The sequence below is a fragment of the Aulonocara stuartgranti genome (assembly GCF_965226115.1).
Source record: "Aulonocara stuartgranti genome assembly, chromosome: 15".
In the NCBI taxonomy this organism is placed as follows: domain Eukaryota; kingdom Metazoa; phylum Chordata; class Actinopteri; order Cichliformes; family Cichlidae; genus Aulonocara; species Aulonocara stuartgranti.
In genome coordinates this window covers 39,210,659-39,232,341 of record NC_138951.1, presented here as the reverse complement: position 1 = coordinate 39,232,341, position 21,683 = coordinate 39,210,659, and the positions used below count along the sequence as shown (strand labels likewise).

The 21,683-nt window shown below is 38.9% G+C and overlaps 1 protein-coding gene across 5 annotated transcripts; it reads right to left on the bottom strand.

Moving 5' to 3' along the window:
- Nucleotides 1–1,876: 1,876 nt before the first annotated feature.
- LOC309689374 (uncharacterized protein) lies at nucleotides 1,877–17,194 on the bottom strand. Of its 5 annotated transcripts, none has more exons than XM_082505751.1 (13): nucleotides 17,001–17,194; nucleotides 15,629–16,280; nucleotides 15,457–15,517; nucleotides 15,283–15,363; nucleotides 14,294–15,199; nucleotides 14,142–14,181; nucleotides 13,973–14,033; nucleotides 13,757–13,870; nucleotides 10,267–12,487; nucleotides 9,642–10,027; nucleotides 7,778–9,030; nucleotides 7,251–7,419; nucleotides 1,877–6,942 (listed from the first exon to the last, which is right to left on the bottom strand). In XM_082505751.1, exons 10-13 carry the CDS (start codon nucleotides 9,720–9,722, stop codon nucleotides 6,901–6,903), a joined length of 1,545 nt encoding a protein of 514 aa, XP_082361877.1. In that variant the 5' UTR covers nucleotides 9,723–10,027; nucleotides 10,267–12,487; nucleotides 13,757–13,870; nucleotides 13,973–14,033; nucleotides 14,142–14,181; nucleotides 14,294–15,199; nucleotides 15,283–15,363; nucleotides 15,457–15,517; nucleotides 15,629–16,280; nucleotides 17,001–17,194; the 3' UTR covers nucleotides 1,877–6,900. The 5 variants fall into 5 exon arrangements, with proteins under 5 accessions (XP_082361877.1, XP_082361874.1, XP_082361875.1 ...); XM_082505748.1 differs by having other exon boundaries at nucleotides 6,858–7,419; nucleotides 14,294–14,366; nucleotides 14,477–15,199; XM_082505749.1 differs by having other exon boundaries at nucleotides 6,858–7,419; nucleotides 13,973–14,029.
- Between the last annotated feature and the right edge of the window lie 4,489 nt (nucleotides 17,195–21,683).

Sequence of the window (21,683 nt, the reverse complement as noted above, 5' to 3'; positions counted from 1 at the left end):
ACATTGTGGTAGTACAATGAGGAACAGAAAGAGTGACAAGGACAGTGAGACAAAAGTGAGTACAAAAAATAAAATAAATTAAGGGGAACATAAATAAACAAAAGTTTGCAAGAGCCAAAATCAAGTTAGCAGTTTCAATCGGATATAGATGTTAACAGTCTTGAGAGCCTTAGTGTTTTTTGATGAGGAGATTGTCCTTATATATTGTGCAAGTTCCATTTTTAATCCAAGAAGTTCAGGCTTTCTGCCGAGGACTTTGCTTTTGTGTATATGAAATTTTGCCAAAAATAAAACCAAATTTATAAAGAAGAAAGCATCATTGTCCTTGTCTTTAAAATTATAATAGCCAAAGATAACATCCTTATAGTATAGTTGAAGATTAGGGAGAACAGAGTCAGTAATAAACTTGTGGATTGTGGAATTAATTAAATACACCATTAAATAATTAATTAAATGTGGCAATAATTAATTAAAATTGGAATTAATTAATTAAATAGTTATGACACATGTAATTAATTATTGACACATTTAATTAATTATTTATGTATTTCACATTTTAATTAATTATTGACATATTTAATTAATTATTTATGTATTTCACATTTTAATTAATTATTGCCACATTTAATTAATTAATTATTGCCACATTTAATTAATTATTTAATGGTGTATTTAATTAATTCATTATGGCAGTGCTGGCGTTCCATACTGAGTAAGGAAATTGTGAACTTGAATAATACTCGGCAGCTCGTGTGCTGACGAAGACCAGAGGGCGGGCTCACATTACACCGGTTTTAGAATCGCTGCACTGGCTCCCCGTGTGTTTCAGGATCGATTTTAAAGTTCTTTTATTGGTTTTTAAATGTCTTAATGGTCTTGGGCCTTCTTATCTCTCAGATCTGCTTTTACCATACGAACCCTCGCGGACCCTGAGGTCCTCTGGCACTGGCCTTTTGATTGTCCCTAAAGTCAGGACACATACTCACGGAGAGGCAGCTTTTCAGTGGTATGGTCCTCGTCTGTGGAACAGCCTGCCGGAGGAGCTCAGGGCCGCAGAGAACGTACATGTTTTTAAGAACAGGCTCAAGACCCACCTTTTTAATTTAGCTTTCACCTAACGTTTATTTATTTTATGCTTATTTATTCTATCCTGTTATTTTATTATTAATTCAGGTTTTACCTAATATTTATTGATTTTATTCTTATCCATTTTTTAATCTTCTTACTCTATTTATATTTATATTGTAACCCGTTCTTATTTATTTTATCATTTTACCCTGTATATAGCCTATTGTGGCATATCTCCAGTGTTTCCTCGGAGGGGGCTCTCTGCACCGGGGCTGTTATTGACCGTGACTGCTGGGTCTCTGGGGTCCTCTCAGCCTGGTTGGGGGGCTCCTTTGCCTCCCTCCGGCTGTGTGCCCAGCCCGGAGGCTGCGGTCTGTGACCGGCTCCCGGTGCAGACGGCTCTCTGTTATAATGTTTCCTCACTTGGCTCATGCGAGCCCAGCCCAATTTTTACTCTTTAAGTGTGCGCGTGTGTGTATGTGTATGTGGGTGGGGGTGGGGGGATATATGTGTATTGAGAGTGTGGGGAGTGAGTTGGAGGGTGGGGTGGGCTGCTTTTAACTATGTAAAGCACTTTGTGCTACATTTTTTCTGTATGAAAAGTGCTTTATAAATAAAGATTGATTGATTGAATAATAGGAATACAATAGCCTAAAACAATAAAACCAATGTGGTAAAAATAAATAAATAAAATAAATAAACGCTTCACATATGAGCATTGAAAGGGAGCTTAATAGAAAATTTCTTGCTCCATTTAAATAACTAATTATTCAAAAAAAGAATAAAAATAAAAAGAAGCTTATCCAGCTTGCTCATAACATTTTCAGTAAAAATATTGCAGCCAAACTGAAGACCAATAAACTTATAACAAATAAACTGCATCAGTTTAACTCTGATCGTTTTATGAGTCCAACAACAAAAACAAACAAACAAAAAAAGAACGGCAGTGAAACCAAGTTAATCTTAAGATACTTCAGTTTTCACCTCAAAATACCTTGGATCAAATTATAGGGCTGGAAAAATCTCTTTTCCCTCCACGAACGCACGACCTCCTACGAAGAACGCCAGCTTGTTTTCGTTGCGCGCAGCTTCCACAGACGGCCAGAGTCTGTTTCTTCGGGCGCGGTCGTCAGGGGACAGATCCTCAGCCAGCTTTAGGTTGTTACCTTTCAGTAGGGTTGCCAACTCCCTGAAAAAAAAATAAGGGACACCTAGTGGCCAGGGCCGGGCGACCCAATTGTCTTCACCCTTCCCTGTGTGGTGAATTTTTTTAGCTCTTTTTTTTGAGTGTGAATTTTTTTTTTTTTAACCATTTGACTTGAAGTTGATTTAAGTAGATGCATATTCTTTGTGATATGAACACATGGGAAACAAATGATCATTTATCCATTTATTTTTAACGCAAAATGACAACATTAACACAATAAAATAGGTCTCTTTCCTAAACGAAAGACTGGTACGCTTCACTTTTTGTGCAAAATGACAAAATTAACACAAGGAACTCTGTCCTGCTTAACCTAAAATTATATAAATTAATAGAAAACAATAGAAAGAAAAACATTCTTGTAACAGTGCACATTTAGTGCAATTAGAAAAGTGCAAAAAAAGTCTGTGGAACACCTGTAAACACAACATTTCTGCCTCAAAGGTATGGAACGCCAGGACTGCCATAATGAATTAATTAAATACACCATTAAATAATTAATTAAATGAGGCAATAATTAATTAAAATTGGAATTAATTAATTAAATAAATAGTTATGACACATGTAATTAATTAATTATTGACACATTTAATTAATTATTTATGTATTTCACATTTTAATTAATTATTGACACATTTAATTAATTATTGACACATTTAATTAATTATTTATGTATTTCACATTTTAATTAATTATTGACACATTTAATTAATTATTGACACATTTAATTAATTATTGACACATTTAATTAATTATTTAATGATATATTTATTTATTTAATTTTGGCAGTCCTGGCGCCTGGCTCTCATCATGAAATAATTTTATCTGTCAGCCTCACCCATCAAACTCAGGGGGCGGGGTTAACGCTGATCGAGTCAAAACCATTGCTTTGGCCTGGTGGCCATTGTTTCTAGCACACAACAACCTGCATGTGGAAGCTAACAGAACTGAACTTTGAAAAACCCTGTTTGTGTGTCACCAAATACCGTTTTAATATTTTTTTAGCCGAGAATGTAGTGGTTTAATCTTCATGTGTCTGGTCGGTTTGTCAAGATACAGCCTCTTTGCAAAAGTGCTTCGATGATTTTGGAGATGTCTGCCCAGCCCAGTCTCACGGCAAAGCGTGGGATAGACCCGCTCGCCTCGCAAGCAATCCCACCGACAAAGCGCAGGCCCCGGTACACAGCTGTAGTAACCCCCGCTGACTTCTTTCACTGAGGTTATATTTATCGGTGTTTTATTTCCTGATGTTCTTATGTGTCCTACGTGTTTCAGTCGCCAATTCTGAATTATAACTAACATTAAAAACATGTTTAAGGAGGCGAGAGAGCAAATAAATCTGTTTAACATCTGATCTTTGGGTTTTTGTTCAGTAATCAGCGTGACCTGTGTATAAACGCATAAAAGAGATAACGTTGGTGTTTCCGTCATGTAGTAACTGCTGGCTTTAACTGTACAAAGGTTGTTCGACACTATGAAACACATACAGACTTCATGATGTTCGGCTAATATTTTTATTGTGAATATTAATCATGCTGACCTCGCTCTGTACACCACGCAGCGAGGTCAGCATATCCACGATATCCTCAGCTCCATGAGTTAACACAAAGTTTCCCAGCTGACTATCTAACTGCCAACTATTCCAGAGACGTGAAAATATACAGCATAAAGAAAAGTGTAAGAGACTCAGCAGCAGATTAGAATAACAGTTATACATTTAATAAATCACCAAATGAATCCAAGAAACGAGCAAACCTGTTCCGACAATTTGAGTTTGTATTCCCTCAGCTGCAGACTCGCTGCTGTTTAAATGTTTGAAAAGGAAGATTAGATATAAAAAACGTCAAACATAGACTCAGTCTGCCTTCACATTTGATATGAGGCCAGCACGTATAGTGGCTGTGTCCTGTTTTAAGATCATACATGTAAAATTGTTGTCTGACCTCCGTCGATCCAGCCGCTCAGAGTCCGTGGTTACCATGGTTACTGCATAAGCAGCTATAATGTAAACAGCTGGCACTGAGGAAACCTCCCGGCAGCATATGGGTGTTTATGTTTTTCACTGCAAAAGAACTGTCTGAATGGTTAACTGAAGTTAACTTGGATAAATTATAGTTAAGGAGTATCACAGATAACGCCTACGTGAGCTGTGCGACTGTTCACCACTACACTGAAATCAGCAGGCTATTACTGAAATACACGTGCTATATCATAAGCTATGATATAAATAGGGAGGTCCTATTAACATGTTTAGTTTTAAAGGACACCTTCCTGCCTTTAGTCTCATTCATGAGCAGTATTAGTTTTCTTCTAACATCCAGAAGTCTGCACCATGTGTTTCATGTTGTTTCATGTGTTTGTAACAAGCCTTTGATAGGTAAACATCACATGACCGAAAAAGCAAAAAAAAAAAAAAAAAAAGAAAGAAAGAAAAAAAGAGCGAGAGAGAGTGTTGACATAATGTTACGGCTGTGGCCATGAGGACCCTGTGTGGGCTGTTTTCTTTCTGTGTTTCTGTACTGTGCTTAAGACTCTTTCCAGGTCCCTCCCCTAATGAAGAGTAGTGAGCGGCTGATTGGACCATGGAGCGGGTGACTACCTTCAAAAAGCCGCTCTGACAGATCTACAGGGAGAGGGAGAGAGAGTGGAGCGAGCGAGCGAGTAGCTTGACAGCCGACGCGGCCCTGACCCTGACTTTCCCAGCCTGTATTTTTATTGTGTATTTGTGTGAGCGTGAATTGTGAAAGCTGCTCCTAGTGCATTAGCTGAGAGCGTAGGCACTCTTGGGCTGAAGCGGAAGGGGTGAGCCGCCTTTTCTTTTGGAACCGTTTTCTCCTGTTTTCCGGGTAGGGAGCGAGGGATAGCTCTGTCATTTGTTTGTTCTGTTTCTTTCCTAGGGTTTAGTTAGTTTTTCTCTGGTGGGACTTAGTTGGTTTTGTTTATTATTTTGGCCTGGGCTCACCCTGGAGCTATGCTTCTTTTCCTTAAATAAAATCACCTTTTTACTCACAACTGGTTTGGATGTTTGGCTTGGGAACCAGGGCGGGGATTTGTCTCTCTCTCTCCTCCAACCTTATGTGCGTCCCTACACGCCTAGACTAGGGGGCGTAACAATAAGAAGAGAAAATACTCTCAATTATGGAGACAGGCAAATGGTTCATTTATGTTTGATGTGTGTTTATTCCTCCCTAAATATCGTCGGTGAAGTTCGCCATGCACGTCAGATTTTTCTGCACATTTTTATACCTCTGCCAACAGAGAGAGAGAAAAAATCACATTCTAACAGACAGCTGGTGCTTAGAATACAGTTGAATAACTATTAAAAAACAGATGATATTTAGATGATAGTTCAGTCTAACACATGTGCCAGTGAACCATTAAACGTCTGTGAAACTATGCAGTTATGAAACGTAACTTTAACCTCAGCCAAACCGATTTGCTCAGTTGTAAATAAAACAGCGAAGTAAACGTGACCCGACAGACAGAACCTGAGTGAATGAAGTCCAGTGTTTAACCACTGAGAGCTAAAACTCAGCTGAGGTTTCAAAGCTGTGTGCCGGTGATTGGACATCAGCCGCTGATGAAGCTGTTCGCCTAGAAAGTGCTCTGTAAGGAAACAAGCTCCAGCAGCTCTGCGCTCGGGGAAAACACTATATTTACTTATCTTGTGCAGAAAAATGCGCTGACATTGCGTTATATCGAGCACCGACTGCCCAGTTAAACTGTGACTATCACCAGGTAACGTAGGCGTGTTTCTTGAATTAGCAGCAGGTGTTAAACAGCTGACAGATGAGGAGGAGGATGCATGCAGGTAAACTGAGGGTCTGTTGAGCTGATCGCTGGTTTCGTGAGAAAAATGTCAGCTCGTTCTTTATGTTACAGAAGCACAGAGACACAAGACCAGGCGGAAAGAGACGATCGTTCGGTGAAAATGAGAATCTGCGAATGCAACATGTGGAACACGGAGAGTGGCATATGTAAACAAACCGGTTAACGTAACCCCCTCGGTGCACTCTGCATGCTAATTGTTAGCAGAGCTAGTGAAATCTCTGAAAACATCTGAGCACTTTTGCAAACATGTTCTATGTTGACAACCTGACCAGACATACGGCGCGACATTCGCGGCTAAAACACTGTTAAAAGTGTAGCTGGTGACAGAAAAACTACACCACCACCATTGCTGCCTGTGATTTGATCTGCATTCTGGGATACCTGGCTGCCCCAAGTCTACACAAGCAATCGATTATCTAGGATCGACCTGTTTTGACTTACTTTGCACGGCAACCAATCAAATGTTAGAGAAGCTGCATGGCAGCGTTAACCCCGCCCCCTGAGTTTGACGGGTGAGGCTGACAGATAAAATTATTTCATGATGAGAGCCAGGCGCCAGGACTGCCAAAATGAAATAAATAAATATATCATTAAATAATTAATTAAATGTGTCAATAATTAATTAATTAAATGTGTCAATAATTAATTAAAATGTGAAATACATAAATAATTAATTAAATGTGTCAATAATTAATTAATTACATGTGTCATAACTATTTATTTATTTAATTAATTCCAATTTTAATTAATTATTGACACATTTAATTAATTATTTAATGGTGTATTTAATTAATTCATTATGGCAGTCCTGGCGTTCCATACAAAGGCCTTGACTGTAGCTGAAAGTTGAAGTTAAAAAAAAACAACAAACTCATGAACTCAAGCTCAATGCTACATTATGTGGAAACAGACTACTTTTTCCATTTGTATTTTTTTGAGCTCTTGCTGCAGTTAGGAGTTGTTTGTCTTTCAGTACTGCAGAGTAAAACTCTGAGCAAGACATATCATAATTTAGACTGACAATGAGCTCACTTCTAATTAATTCAGTAGAACATTTGTTCCGCACATCAGTCCACTTATTCTTCATAAGAGAGAAAATCCTCTCCTCAAACCCAGTGGAAGATGGGATGCTGAGTACAAAGGATACAACAGCCTGCATATTGGGGAGGTCAGCTGCCTGAAGAATTTCCATCCACTTCTCTGCTGTTCCCTTGGACTGCCACTTTTCCTTCTCCTGATGTTCTTTGGTGAGGTGCTTCAGAAGACTGGTTGCAGTGACACACTCTTCATAACGCTCATCCATAGAGATGTTTAACCTGCCAATAGAGATGAGAAGTTGACCTAAATCCTAAGTGGTACATAGAACATTTACAGTGGTAAATAAATGGAAAAAATGTATTGTATATGTTTATAACGTTGTATAGCATTTAAACAATACAATAAGTATAGTTTATTTATTATGTATTTATCCATCCTTATATTAAGTATATGAACTCCTTCAATTTGTAAAATAGTGTATAAAAGATTGCATGCGTGTGTATATACACTCCAAACAAAGTTAATGATTATGGTTTTATTTATATATGTTATCTATCAATTGTATTTGTTTATTTTTAACCATCAATACTATTAAAACATGGTTTATCATTTCACTGCTAAATGTTTTATTCTTACCTGCCAGCCAGGTGAAGCCGTTCAATGATCTTCTCCATGTCATCAAAGGAAATCTTCCCAGATGCTAGAGAGAGGGGCTGCAGGTGGAAAAGCCAGTTTTCTTCTGAAAAGTCAAACCACTTCCAGACATAACTGATGGCAGTGTCTAGGAAGGCTGTAAACTCCTGCCTGGCACCATCAGCATCAGATGGCGAGAGATGCTGGAGCTTTTGTCTTGTTAGGTACCCGTAGAACCCATCATCTCTTCTCTGAATAAGTCTTGTCAGGAAACACTCCATGATGGAATAGAGGTCAACAGACGTGGTTACATTCTTCTCCAGTTTTTTCACCACTTCTTTAAACAGACACATGACATTATTACAGAAGAGGAGGTAGACTTCCACAATGTCTGCCTCTCCCTCAACTCCAGCAGCATCTTCTGTCAACTTCAGCAATTCCTTCAGGCGCCTTGGACATTCCTCACCAATGCTGATGAGATATGACTTCAGCGGGTCCCAGTTCTGCAGCAGGCGGGTGATTGCAGGGTTGAGTGACAGCCATCTCGTCACAACATGGCGCAGGATATCATGGAATTCAACGTCACAAAATTCACAGAACTCTTTCAGGGACTCTCTCCTTTTGGCAGAGGTGGAAAAGAAGCTGTATATCTTCAGGACAATATTTTCCACATCTACTGAGAGCTTGTCCAGGGCTTTTTTCACAGTGTTATGAACAATATGTGCATGACAGTTGCCACGAAGGATCTCACTGTTGGTCTCTTTCAATTTTGTGAAGACTGAGTTGTGGATGCCATAATTTACATTTGCATTGTCAGCACTGAATGCAGAAACCTGATCTAAGGATAGCCCCACGTTTTCAAGAGAGCTTTGTATTATTTTTACTATTCCCTCTGCAGACTCATCTGGATTTTCAACAAAATCCAACATCTTGTTGACAACTCCAGCCTCTGGTGTAAAAAACTGCAAGGCCAAGGGAAACATCTTCCGATTTCCCTTGTTTGAAGCATCAGTGTGAAGAGAGAATGGGAGTGGAGTTGCACCACTTTTCAATTTTTTGATCACCTCTTCTATTGCCTTTGGAGACAGGACATCTGTGACAACTGCTTCAGCTTTCGTCCTCCCACAGGACATCTTTTTGGCAATACTGGAGTCATTCAGCATTCGTACAGTCAGTTTGAGTGCACAGTCACCCGAGTTATAACTTAAACCGTGCTTTACAGTGTGGTAGACATGGGTCACCTCTGCAGCAGTCACCTATAAAATAGAAATATATATATATATATTACAGTATATCTGTATAGTTTGTGTAGTTTATCAACTGACTTTAAAGTATAAATTACGCATGCAACTTGTAAGAAATGGGTATGGTCATATATATGTATGTTTTCAATATAATGTGTATTCTTTATATATATTCAATTCAGTAATACTTTATTAATCCCAGAGGGAAATTAGGTGTTGTTGCAGCTCAGACTAATCAAGTCTTCAAAGAGTTGTTGAAGACCACAATCACTGTGGGAAGGAAGGATCTCTGCCTTGCCTTGAAACGGAAGTCTCTTCTGTGTCAATTTATTCGGGCTTTGTGGCTTCAGTTGAGGTATTATTTCAGCTTTTCTAATGCTAATCAGCTGCTCCAGTTTGTAAACCCACTTGTTCCCATGATTACGCATCATAACTCATCATCATTATTCATCTATGTATTACTTTTATGTATTAGTCATCTATTCGTTGTAATCATCTATCCTTGTTTATTACACAAAACAAATTATATTATCAAACTTCTGGCCACACAGTGCTGATATTCATTGCACATGCCCATATTAACCTTAACCAGAGGGTTTAAAAAAACAACAATGTTTACATACCATATCTGCTTCTGCCGTGGCCTGGTGGACAACAAATTGGTCAAGGGTTCCTCTTTCTTTCACGCCCCTCATATTCATCATGTGCCCACAAGTAGAAGCATGCTGCTTAACGTCAGTCAGTCCACCATGGCAAATGGAAAAAGTGCGCCGGCACAATGTGCAGTGCGCTTTATACGTGTTATCGCGCACTTTTCCCAGCCAGTTGTTTTCATTTTCCCATTCCTCCCTGTATTTTTGCAACCTTTTTTTTTCTTTCTAGGAGGGGAACAAGCACTGTTGTTCAAAGGTGTACTGTCGTCCCAGAGTCGCGCCGCAGTGTCAGTGTTTGTCTCTCTGTTGGCCATGCTGATCATCTGTTGTCTTCCGGTATCTTCTCCCCACGCGACCTTTCCTCGACCAATTAGATAAGCGGTAATCTGAATCGTTATACTCGTGCTAAGTGTGCTGTCAGCTCATTGGTATCAGAGCAGGAGAGGGGCTGGGAATTATGTTTTCAAACAAAGCGTTAAATCCATTAACATTTATAGACTTTTTGTGATTCTCACTGTATTACGGGACAAAGTGCGTCCCTTATTAGCTCAATACGGGACGATTCCGTATTTTAAGGGACGGTTGGCAACCCTACCTTTCAGGTAGGTGGACTTCTTAGCAGCGCGCCAGACAGCATCGCGGTAGATCCTGGATGTAAACTGAATGATGATTCCCCTGGGTTGGTTGTTGTTGGACCTCTTGGGACCGATGCGGTGGACGGTGTCAACGACGTCGGGGGATTTATCTTGCATCTCCGGTATGACTGATCTACAGACTTTGATTACCTCCTGCCGCACGTCCTGCTTGTCCCTCTCGGTCAGACCGTAGAGCTTCAGATTCCAACGCCGTGAATAGCTCTCCAGGTGAGAGATGCGCTTTTCCTGTGCTTCAGCGATTGCTTTATATTTTTCGAGCTGTGCCTCAACACTGACAACTCTGCTCTTCATATCATTTAACTCAGCACAGACAGCATCAAATGACTCCTTAACAGCTGTGATATGTTCAGTGTTCTCTTGGACAGCTTTTTTTCATCTCGGAGATGGCTATGGAGTTGTCACTCACCATTTTTTCAAGTGTCTGAACTCGAGTTAATCAACATGGTAAGTGATGAGAGCTGGGAGAGAACCGTAGATGTCTCCGTATCCGCAACTTTTCTTAGCTTACCAGCGGGAGAGGCACATGGAGTGATAGGGAGAGGGGGAAACTCTTCTTCCATCCGTGAATACTGAAGCGGTTCGGAAACTGCCTCCAAATAGTCGTGCATGGAGTCGATGAGAGTATTTTTAGTGTCGGCGGGCATCTCAGTAGCGAGAGAAGACTGAGCAGCTTGGCTAACATTAGCAAGCTTGCTAACGGAGCCGCTGTTAGCATGCAACTTCTTAGATTCGGTCTTTCTCTTCTCGGGTTTGCTCATTTTGGTTCACAAATAGATACCAAAATGAGACGTAAAAGATGACTATTGCGTAGGCGTAAATAAAGTCTCTGTTCACTGTGTGTAATATATATTTTAAAAAAGGCCAGGTTCGCAGAGCTCAGCGATACGTGACTGCTCAGAGCGCCATCTTGGGCTCCCCCCCCCCCTCGAAGAGTCACGATTACGTTGACTATCAAAAGTCGACGCGTCGTTTGAAGCTTTGTAAGATCCCAAAAGACGCAGGAATAAGTAGCAGGATTTAAGAGTGTAATAACGGACTGAAACAGAAGATGGCAGCACTGCATGTACAAGGATGCCAGCTGCCGTTAAACCCCGAAGAAGAAGAAGTAGCTGTGTCCCAGAATTCATAGCGCAGCCCAGTTCAGTTTCCAACAATGGCGGCAGCTAGTTAGTTTTAGTATTACTCTTATTATTCTTTATAGGTCACAAAATAAACGTTTCACATATTTTCAGGCGAGACTGTAGCTGTGTCAACCTCAAATATCTGCTCAGTTTATCAGGACACCACATATTTTCAAAAGCGCTCCGACGTTTTCAGAGACGTCTGTTACCCACTAGCTCGATAGCGAGCCGGGGGCTAGGCTCACTAGAGCTGTGAGAACACCGGACTCCTGGCAAATCGTTTTCAAACCCACCGCAGTCTTTCGCTACTTTCGCTATCCAAGCTTCTGACAGATGTGACAGATGTTTAACTTATTGTTGTTTACTTGTAGTGTACAATAAATAATCAAAAACACAGGATTATTCTGCAATGCTTCATTACTCACTAATGTTACAAATGTTGAAAGGTAAAAGTGTTCAATAAAATCCTAAATATTGCAAAATGCTGTAAGAACTCTTCTTTCGCTGCTTTAGGACACATCCCATTATATTGACTACTGTACACACACTACTTAATATTTAAGATACAAAAAATACTGGTTTCTGTGCATGCATCTGCAGTGAAGGTGTGTGTTTTGCCATGCAGCTTTTACTTACTTAGCGCTCTTCTTCATTTTGACTACCATGAAGTTAAGCCAAAAAAACAAGAAAAGAAAAACGATTTTTCTGGTATCTGAAGTATAACAGTTCCCTGAACTACCTCTGATAGTGTCCTCATCATGATAATATTCCCTTTATTTATGATTAGTTATCTTTATCTTCAGAGGTCTGGGTGACAGTTTTAGTGTTTGCTTTAAATAACAAAAAACAACAAAAACTCAAAACAAAAACTTGAAATATATATATTCTATATACATATATAGAGATGCTCACTCCTGATTGGACACTGAGCTGCACCACCTTCTCCTTCACTCCTCCACCTTGCTGTCCTCTGTGCTCTCTCTCCTCCATCTCCAGGGAACAAATCAGAGTCTGAGCACCAAACCTGTGGACTGTTAGTCTGCAGATAAGAAGGAAAACACACAGAATTCTCATGTTTGCCATTTTTCATACCGTATTATTATAGTATATTAGTTTACCAGTCCAACAGATTTATTTTCCCAAATGGATCATTACAGCTTTTGCCACACTGGTCCACTTGATTGTCAAAGTGTATTAGCTCTTTATTATTTCTTTCTTTTCTTTACCTTGAAATTATTACAATCAGAACGGACAGGACTGGGGATGGGAAAGAGAAAGATGAAGAAAAGAGAAGTTGGGAAGATGCTCAACAGAAGGAGATGGAAAGCAAAAAGATAGGAGAAGAGAGACACAGAGAGAGAAGACACTAAAAATCTGTTTGATCACCTGCTGGAAAAATAAAAACAAGCAAAAAGAGAAAAACACAGTAGCGAAACCACAGCAAAAACCAACATAAGCACAAGTTATAGTAAATAATAAATATCTCCACATCCCGGAAGGGCCTGATCGAGCCACAGGGGCCATAAACTGACAGTTTATTTATAACTAGAAATAATAAAGCAGTTGACGTGTTTCAGGCTGTGACTTTTAGTATCTGTTGGTACTTCATCACTTTGAATAAGTGTAAGTCAACACCAGGCCGCACTTTCAGTCTTTCCATTAAACAAATGACCAACAATCCATTGTTTTCACCATTAAACAATAAAATATGCTTCTTGACTCCTTGATGCAGGTGCCCACCTACGACCTGGTTTATTAATACTAAGCTAAAGAGGAAAGCAACTCACTGTAGTTCTCACAGCTCAGGACAAGCAGACACCTGATGTTGAGTGACTGAATGGAACTAAAACAAGAATTCATAATTATGTTTGTCTGCCATGAACACGTGATGATAAAACTCTGCATATGCAGTCAGGAGACTGATGACCTGTGAAATGAGCTGTTATAAAAGTGCAGATATGTGTAAACATTGATCAGCATTTAACATCCAGGATGGAGCAAAACTTCTGACCTGCATGTATGAGAACCTTTAATCACATCATCTTTGTAGTGAAATAGCTGATGACTCATTAAACGTTTCCATGTAATTTATCCAGTGAAAAATATTCACTTTGCTGGATCTGAAAATCACGTGTTCATTTCATTAGACACTAGCAATACCATTAAACTGGACCTTATCATTATCATAGAGCACTAAATGTGAAACTGTGTCATATAACAATCATATATATGTAATATGTGTTTGCCTGAATCTTCCAGCACAAACAGAAAGACGAGCTGTTGTCTGAGTATCAACACAAGTACACACCAGAAATCGTTCAGTAAAGACAAATTTAATAAATGAAAGCTGGTGAGAGGGCCTTTGATGTTTCTCTTTGGATCATCCTGTTGTTTGTCTCCCAGTGTCGTTACTGCTCCTCTCCTTTCAAAGACAAACACCAAATAACACCAAATGAGAGTGAATCACTTCAGAAACACTCCTGGTTATTGTGAGCAAACGTCATAACATGATGAATGTATTTACCATTTTACTGAGGGAAAATCTTCTGTGTGGAGTTTCTTCTCATCTTGGCTCTTTTTCCTGACTTTTAGAAACAAGAGGCAGAAAAGAAAGAATAAAAGTTAAAACCTCAACAAGTTTTTTAATGTTTGGGATGTTTTAGAAACAACCTTAAACACTATTTACTACTTACCACTTTGTTCATTCTTGCTGACGTTCACTCTCCTCATCTTCTCTCTAAAGGACAAATGACAGAAAAGAGGGAATCATTTTAGTAACTTTATCAACCAGGTGAGCAGAATTTTAGATATTTATCAATATTCTGATTAAAAGCAGAGTGAATACTTATCTTTTTACGAGAAAGGGTTCAATCCGTCCTGTCTTAGGTCTTAATGTCACCTTGGCTCCTCTGTTTTCTCTGAAAAACAAAAGACAAATGGGAAGAAAAAAATTAGTAAATGATTTCAGCAACTAGAGGAAGTGTTCACTGAGGAGGAGCTGTCATAATAATATAAAATCAATATATACTTATCTTTTTTTTAATGACAGTTTACAGAGCACGCTGGCTTCGCTCCTCCCTCCGCTCCTCTCTGAAAGTTAACTGGATAAAGGATAATAACAATTAATAACATCATCAAAACAGACAAACCTGAAAGAATTGCTGATCAGAGCTGTGACAGAGTCACAGATTAGTTGGATGTATACTTATCTTTCACAATGAGAGCGTTTGCATAGACGTCTCTTCAGGTCTTTTTATTGTTTTCTCTCTGGAGAGGAAAGTGATGAGACTGATGAGGAAATACCAAATACAAAGACTGACAAAGGGAACTGAAAAAGTCTAACCAAAACCTATACTGGGGGAAAACTGTAGGAAACAGAACTACTGAGGCAAGGAAACACGAGGGGACGGAGACTAACACTCTGACAAGGGACAAAGGGAGACTGACACAATATTTACACACAGGAGGCTGATTATGGGAACTAAGGACACATAGAAACACAGCTGAACCGAATAAGAAATGAACAACAAGTCGAAACAAACTCTAATGACAGTTCAACCAGTTTCTAAACACAACAAATAACTTTCAGGATGTTTCAACAATGTGCAAAATGAGTTCTTATCTTTTTTTGTGAGAGGGCCTTCAATGTTTCTCTTTGGATCATCCTTCCATCCATTTCTTCTGCTTAACCATTGGAGCCATCCCAGCTGTTATGGGGCCAGAGGCGGGGGTATAACCTGGACAGGTCAGTCTAACACAGAGAAACAGACAACCATTCACACTCACATTCAACCTAACTGCATCTCTCTGGACTGTGGGATGAAGCTGGAGTACCTGGAGGGAACCACAAAGGCGCCAGGACTGTCTTGCTCTCAGATGACGCCCGTTCACGCTGCTCTGAAGACCCTCAGTTGTCTTTGGATCAAATAACACCAAATGAGAGTGAATCACTTCAGAAACACTCCTGGTTATTGTGAGCAAACGTCATAACAAGATGAATATATTCACCATTTTACTGAGGGAAAATCTTCTGTGTGGTGTTTCTTCGCAGCGTGACTCTTTTGCCTGACTTTTAGAAACAAGAGGCAGAAAAGAAAGAATAAAAGTTAAAACCTCGACGATTTTCAAATATTTTAGGACATTCTTTTAGAAACAACCTTAAGCACTGTTTACTACTTACCACTTTGTTCAGGCTTGCTGACGTTCGACATGCTTCACTGTATATTATAATCTCAAGCGCTTCCTTGCTTGAGTCGGGCTCCGGATGCTGCTCTCTTCCTCCGCCTTCCTCTTAGCACGCTTTGCCGACATATTTAGAAAACGGCAGAGCACCGAAGTGAGAACTCTGCCGTCCGCGCTGTAGTCTGTTACTCTCCAGCGGTTCTTCATCTCAGTGTCCTCTGTTTGGTAAACAGTGGAGATGACTCTGGTGACGGGGAGGCCGTCGACAGTCAGGGTGCGGACACAGTTCCTCCGATCTGCCTTCAGCACAGCAAGATCTGCTTTCTCTGGAAGAACTGGAGTCAGGAAGCGTGGATGAGAGCTGGAGCCCGCAGGCGGCAGCATCATGCCAGCTGGTGAGTCCGTAGGAGGAGAAGGAGTGGTGTTCTCTCTCTGGCTCTGCCTCACATTGACAAATGGTGTCGTCACCAGGTCCCGGTGGAACCATCCTTTAAAAGGTATGCAAGGAAAGTCCTTGGACCCAGTCACCAGGTTATGGTAAAGAGTGAGGACCAGGTGAGGCATGGAGTTCAGATGGCTCCTGCTCAGTTCACGGTTCCTCAAGTTAGTGACGACCATCTGAGGTGCAGTGACTGGACTCACCAGATCAGCTACGAGAAAGCAAAGCGTGCGTCTACGTTAATCATGTGATCACACAAATTAAAGCCTGGATTTAAATTGTCCAGACATGGCTTTACATCATCATAAGCTCTTCCACACACAAACAGTAAGAAGCGCCCAGCAGAACTCATTGTTTATGAAAGCCTTCACATTTTTCACCTGGTAAAAGTTTTCATGTGTGTAAGGCTGCGTGGATTTTCACTGAGGTTTTAATACGCATTCACATTAAGGAGTAATATCTTCATATTAGTTGAGCATCGATATTTTGTGGATAAAGCAGCTACATTTAGGTGAGAAACCTCCCACCTCCTTATTGCAGGCACACACTGTTTCAATCTCAAACTCATCCTGCGACTCTGTGAACTTTTAAAACTCCAGCTTCTCCAGCTTTACACATTCACAATCTATGAAACGTTCACGTATAACTCAGCGCCAGCAGCCCAAACATGTCAACTCAAACCCTCTACATGCAAAAACGGCCGCGCGCTGACGTCAGCGTCCTCCAACGCCTTAAGTCGTTAGCAATTAAAAAAAAACATGGCGCCATCTTTATAGCGTACTGGCACATGTTAAAATTGATGTTACTCAAGTATGAAACATCTCATCCTAAATGTTAACACTCATGAAGTCCTACTTCCAAACAATAAAAGACAAAAATCGAAGTTGTATTTGTTTGCTAGCACTCTGACATATTAGCCTGCTGTACTCACCATAGCGTTGATCTAACACCTCCTCAATGAAAAGGGAGAGCAGGTGCATCTCGCGACTCAAGTCTGAAGAAGTCATTTTGCAAATCCTTCTTGAAGATTTTCAAACGTTAGCTGTAGTTTGAAAAATCCGAGTTTTCACAGCACTAGTGGGAAAAAGCTCCTGTTTGCGCTCAAACGTGAAACCCGAATTCCACTTTTTCCTCCTGCTTTTATACCTGCACTCAAACACGTCATCATCACCATGACACCCAGTGCCACCGAAAATCAATTTTATTTATTTAAAATAAACTTCGTCTAATTATCATAGATTTTAAAAAATATATATATTTCTCATTTTATTTTACTGTTTTATTCATCCTTTTTAAAAAATATATTGCCAAACTTTGTCGTTTTAATTCTTTAAAAAATCATTAATTCACCAGTTTACAAAAATGAAGATCGATATCTGAAATTTAAATGAATAAATAAATAATTACAATTGATAATGGGTTTTTAGCATTAAAGAATAGTTTTTCAGTGCGCTTTAAATGTTATCAGAGCCGATGTTGTGCCAAAAAGTGATCGCAGTCCAAAAAGTGATTTACGGTATTGAAACGTTTGTTTGTGTCATGACATTTGTAAACAGTTGATGTTTAAGGTGCAGTTCATGTGGAAGCCAGAGGAGGGTGGTGTTGTGCGCATAATACAAAGTGATGGCGAAACCTAAAAGACGGTGTCATGTCTGCTCCCTGAAGCAATCTCATAACAGTTTCAATCTATTTCAAGCCAGTTAGCACATTTCTGTTATGAAGTGCAATCATTTTTTGGCAGTAAACTTAAATCCTTTTATTATGAATATCACATTCTCAGATTTTCAAGAGAGACCAGACCAATAGGGCAGCAGAAATCACAAAAATATATAAATAACAGTTTTATAAAGATTAAAACAGTAAAAAAAAAAAAAAGACTGGAATGATTATGATGTATAACACAGAATATGTACAATAACAGAGTTATAAACACACCTAGAACACACGTGATACTTTTATTTCATCTATAACCTCTGTGCAAATTTTGTTGACTGCAAAGTGTTTATGAATATGTTTTTAAAAGCTGGTTATCTGACTGTCAGTTAATAGCAATTAAAAAGAAAGCTGATTTTTATTTAAAAAACCCTGAAAACATCACACATGTACAAACAACACACAATTATTGTAGATTCTTCAAAGCCTCCTTATATTCAACACTTGGGTAGGTGGTGTTATACATGCCCTCACAGCACCGGCACATCAGTCCTCCTGTTTTCACCTTGTCACCTTCATTAAGCTGCTCTCTTTCTACAGAAGGCCCACCGCATGCATGGGGGGGAGGGGGGGGGGATACCGTGGGCCAGGGCTGTGGCATCTAATGTCTGGTTGTCAGTGTCCTTTGGAAAAGCAAGTGATTGTCCTCAAATCAGATGTCCCAGCAGATTGATCTAGTTTGCCATGCTGGCAAAAGACCAATACACCAAGACAAACAGCCATTTATGCTTTTTACACAGACAGCCCATTTTTTTTTTCTATTTAACTAGAAGAATTGTTGTACCACACATTAAAGTTTCAAATCAGTGAAAAAGCAATCGTGCCAAAGAAATGTCATGTGTTTGTTTAAGATGACTGCAATTATGGTGTTAACAGAAAACACACATCTCTGTCTCTTTTCTTTTCTGTTTAGTGTTTCACTTACCTTCTAAACTCACCAAGTACTTGCACAATCCTGAGGTTTTTAGAAAAGAACATCTCAGATTAAATAAGGAGGAGATACAGACGTTAAAACTAACCTTTATTACTATGATACAAAACAATATTAATGAAGTTGTTAAAGTGGTACTTCTTACACACACACACACACACACACACACACACACACACACACACACACACACACACACACACACACACACACTCGGCTCATTACAACTGTTTAAAAGTTTGAGTTGTCTGAAAAACTAAAGAAAGAAAAAGACAAAAATGTTACAATACAAAAGTTGGAACTTTATTAACACACAGAAATACAAACTGATGGGTTGATAAATATCAAGAAGACAGTGCATTTCACATAAAGACTGTGCATCATTTTAAGATGAAAAAATGCAATATGGGGTCAGCCAGAGGATTAATAATCAAAACTAAGGGATTCTGATATTAATACTGCACCGCCTCCAATCTCACTATAAGTTACATCTGTTGAACTGACTTCTTGCTAGCATTTCCAAGGAAGTCAAGATGAAAAAAATAAAACCTAAAAACAGAGGGTCCAATACATTTAACAGGAATTTGTCAAAAAGAACAACAAAAGTACTGACTGTTAATTTTTTATTTTTGACCCTGTAACTCAGTTATTAGTTTGAAAATAAACGTTTGTATGTCTTCAAAAAATACTGTAAAGCTTTTGACTCTTAGGGAGTCAGGAGCTACATGACAGATGTTATTTTGAATGACTTGGATATTTGCTGTTTACCAACCGTAAGTCTGCACAACAGAAATATTGTTCTGAAACACATTAAAATACACAAGTGAAAGATGATATCTGTAATTAGAGCTGCCACGATTAGTTGAAGAGTCACGATTTTTTTTTTAAACTTTATTTATCACATTTTAAACATACAGTCAAGTAAAACAGGGATCACATAAAAGATGACATTGTGGTAGTACAATGAGGAACAGAAAGAGTGACAAGGACAGTGAGACAAAAGTGAGTACAAAAAATAAAATAAATTAAGGGGAACATAAATAAACAAAAGTTTGCAAGAGCCAAAATCAAGTTAGCAGTTTCAATCGGTTATAGATGTTAACAGTCTTGAGAGCCTTAGTGTTTTTTGATGAGGAGATTGTCCTTATATATTGTGCAAGTTCCATTTTTAATCCAAGAAGTTCAGGCTTTCTGCCGAGGACTTTGCTTTTGTGTATATGAAATTTTGCCAAAAATAAAACCAAATTTATAAAGAAGAAAGCATCATTGTCCTTGTCTTTAAAATTATAATAGCCAAAGATAACATCCTTATAGTATAGTTGAAGATTAGGGAGAACAGAGTCAGTAATAAACTTGTGGAAATCCTTCCAGAATTTACACGTAAATTTACACGACCAAAACAGATGAGAAACTGTTTCAGGTTGCTCTTGACAGAAGGTACAATGTACATTTATTTCAGCCATAAATTTGGACAAATATTGTTTGGTAGGGTAAAACTTATGAATCGACTTAAAGGAAATCTCTTTAATTTTGTTTGTTAAGAAAAACCTTTGTGGTAAAGTCCAAACTTTTTTCCATTCAATATCTGTTACAAAATTGGCCCAATAAAATATGGCTGATGGAACAGAGACCATTGCATCCTGAAAGAGAGATCTTATTTTGGTATTTATAGACTTATGAGAGGAAGAGCAAACATTGCCAAGAGAAGAATGTAACACATCCGGGGGAGTGACCTGTAGTGGAGCACTGTGGGAGCATCTGTGTAACATGGACAGACCAGATGGGATGGCATCGAACACTATTGAGAATTCTTTAGGCGTTATCGGTACATCTCCTGAGGAACTCAGAGTAATTATATAAGAGTCCATCTTCTCTATATAACTGACTAACCAAGATTATTCCATTATTAAACCAGTTATTTAAAAAAAAAGTTTTATTTTTATAAATAATATTGCAGTTATTCCAAATAAAACAGTTTTGTGGAGAGAAATTGTGTTTGTAAATCAGCGCCCATGCCAAAAGAATTTGTTGATGAAAGTGAGAAAGTTTCAGTGGTATTTTTGGAATACTGTAATTGCAGAGCAGTAGGAAGTTAAGGCCGCCTAAATTAGAGAACACATGATGTGAGATAAAGTTCCAGATAGAAGTGGGATTTCTTAAATACTTTTTAATCCAGTTTATTTTAAAGGTGTTGTTAAGAGCACCGAAATCAATAAAATTTATACCTCCTTTATCATATGAATTTAAAGCTACTGATTTACGCAAGTAGTGAGTTTTATTTTTCCATAAAAAATTGTATAATAATTTGTTAATTGACTTACAGGTTGTATTATCAACATGTAGTGACTGGGCAGCATAGGTTAGACGGGAGATACCTTCAGCCTTCGATAGCAGAACTCTACCCTTCAATGACAGGTCTCGCTGTAGCCAATGATTAAAGATTTTTTGGGATTTATCTATAATAGGAATGAAGTTTGTGGAGCATCTGGATTGCTCATTTTTTATTATTTGAATTCCAAGGTATCTTACAGAATTTCTTACAGGTATTCCATGAATTGAAGTTGCTAAACAACTTTTAACTGGTAAAAGTTCACATTTATGCAGGTTGAGTGAAAGTCCGGAGGCTTTAGAGAATGGCTGTATATTGTTAATGGCCACTGAAACTTGCGAGGCGTCTCTGAGGAAGAGAGCTGTATCGTCTGCCAGCTGACTTATGAGTATTTCTCTGTTAGCAATGACCAGGCCTTTTAAAGAACTGAGTTTAATGTGTGAATTAAGGAGTTGCACAGAAAGAAGGAATAAATATACGGATAGGGGGCAACCCTGCCTCACTCCACGCTTTAGAGAGAATCTTGGGGAAATACCAGTGGCAAGCTTTATGGAGCTGTTACTATTGGAATACAGTGTCCGAACGGCATTACAGAAGGACTGACCAAACCCAAATTTATTTAAAGCAGTAAAAATAAACTC

Excerpts from the sequence above, each read along its gene's own strand:
- LOC309689374 (XM_082505749.1), bottom strand. The coding sequence starts at position 9,722 with ATGATGAATATGAGGGGCGTGAAAGAAAGAGGAACCCTTGACCAATTT. Across the intron at positions 9,031-9,641 it reads CCACGGCAGAAGCAGATATG|GTGACTGCTGCAGAGGTGAC; the intron begins GTATGTAAACAT and ends TCTATTTTATAG. Across the intron at positions 7,420-7,777 it reads CGGCTTCACCTGGCTGGCAG|GTTAAACATCTCTATGGATG; the intron begins GTAAGAATAAAA and ends CTCTATTGGCAG.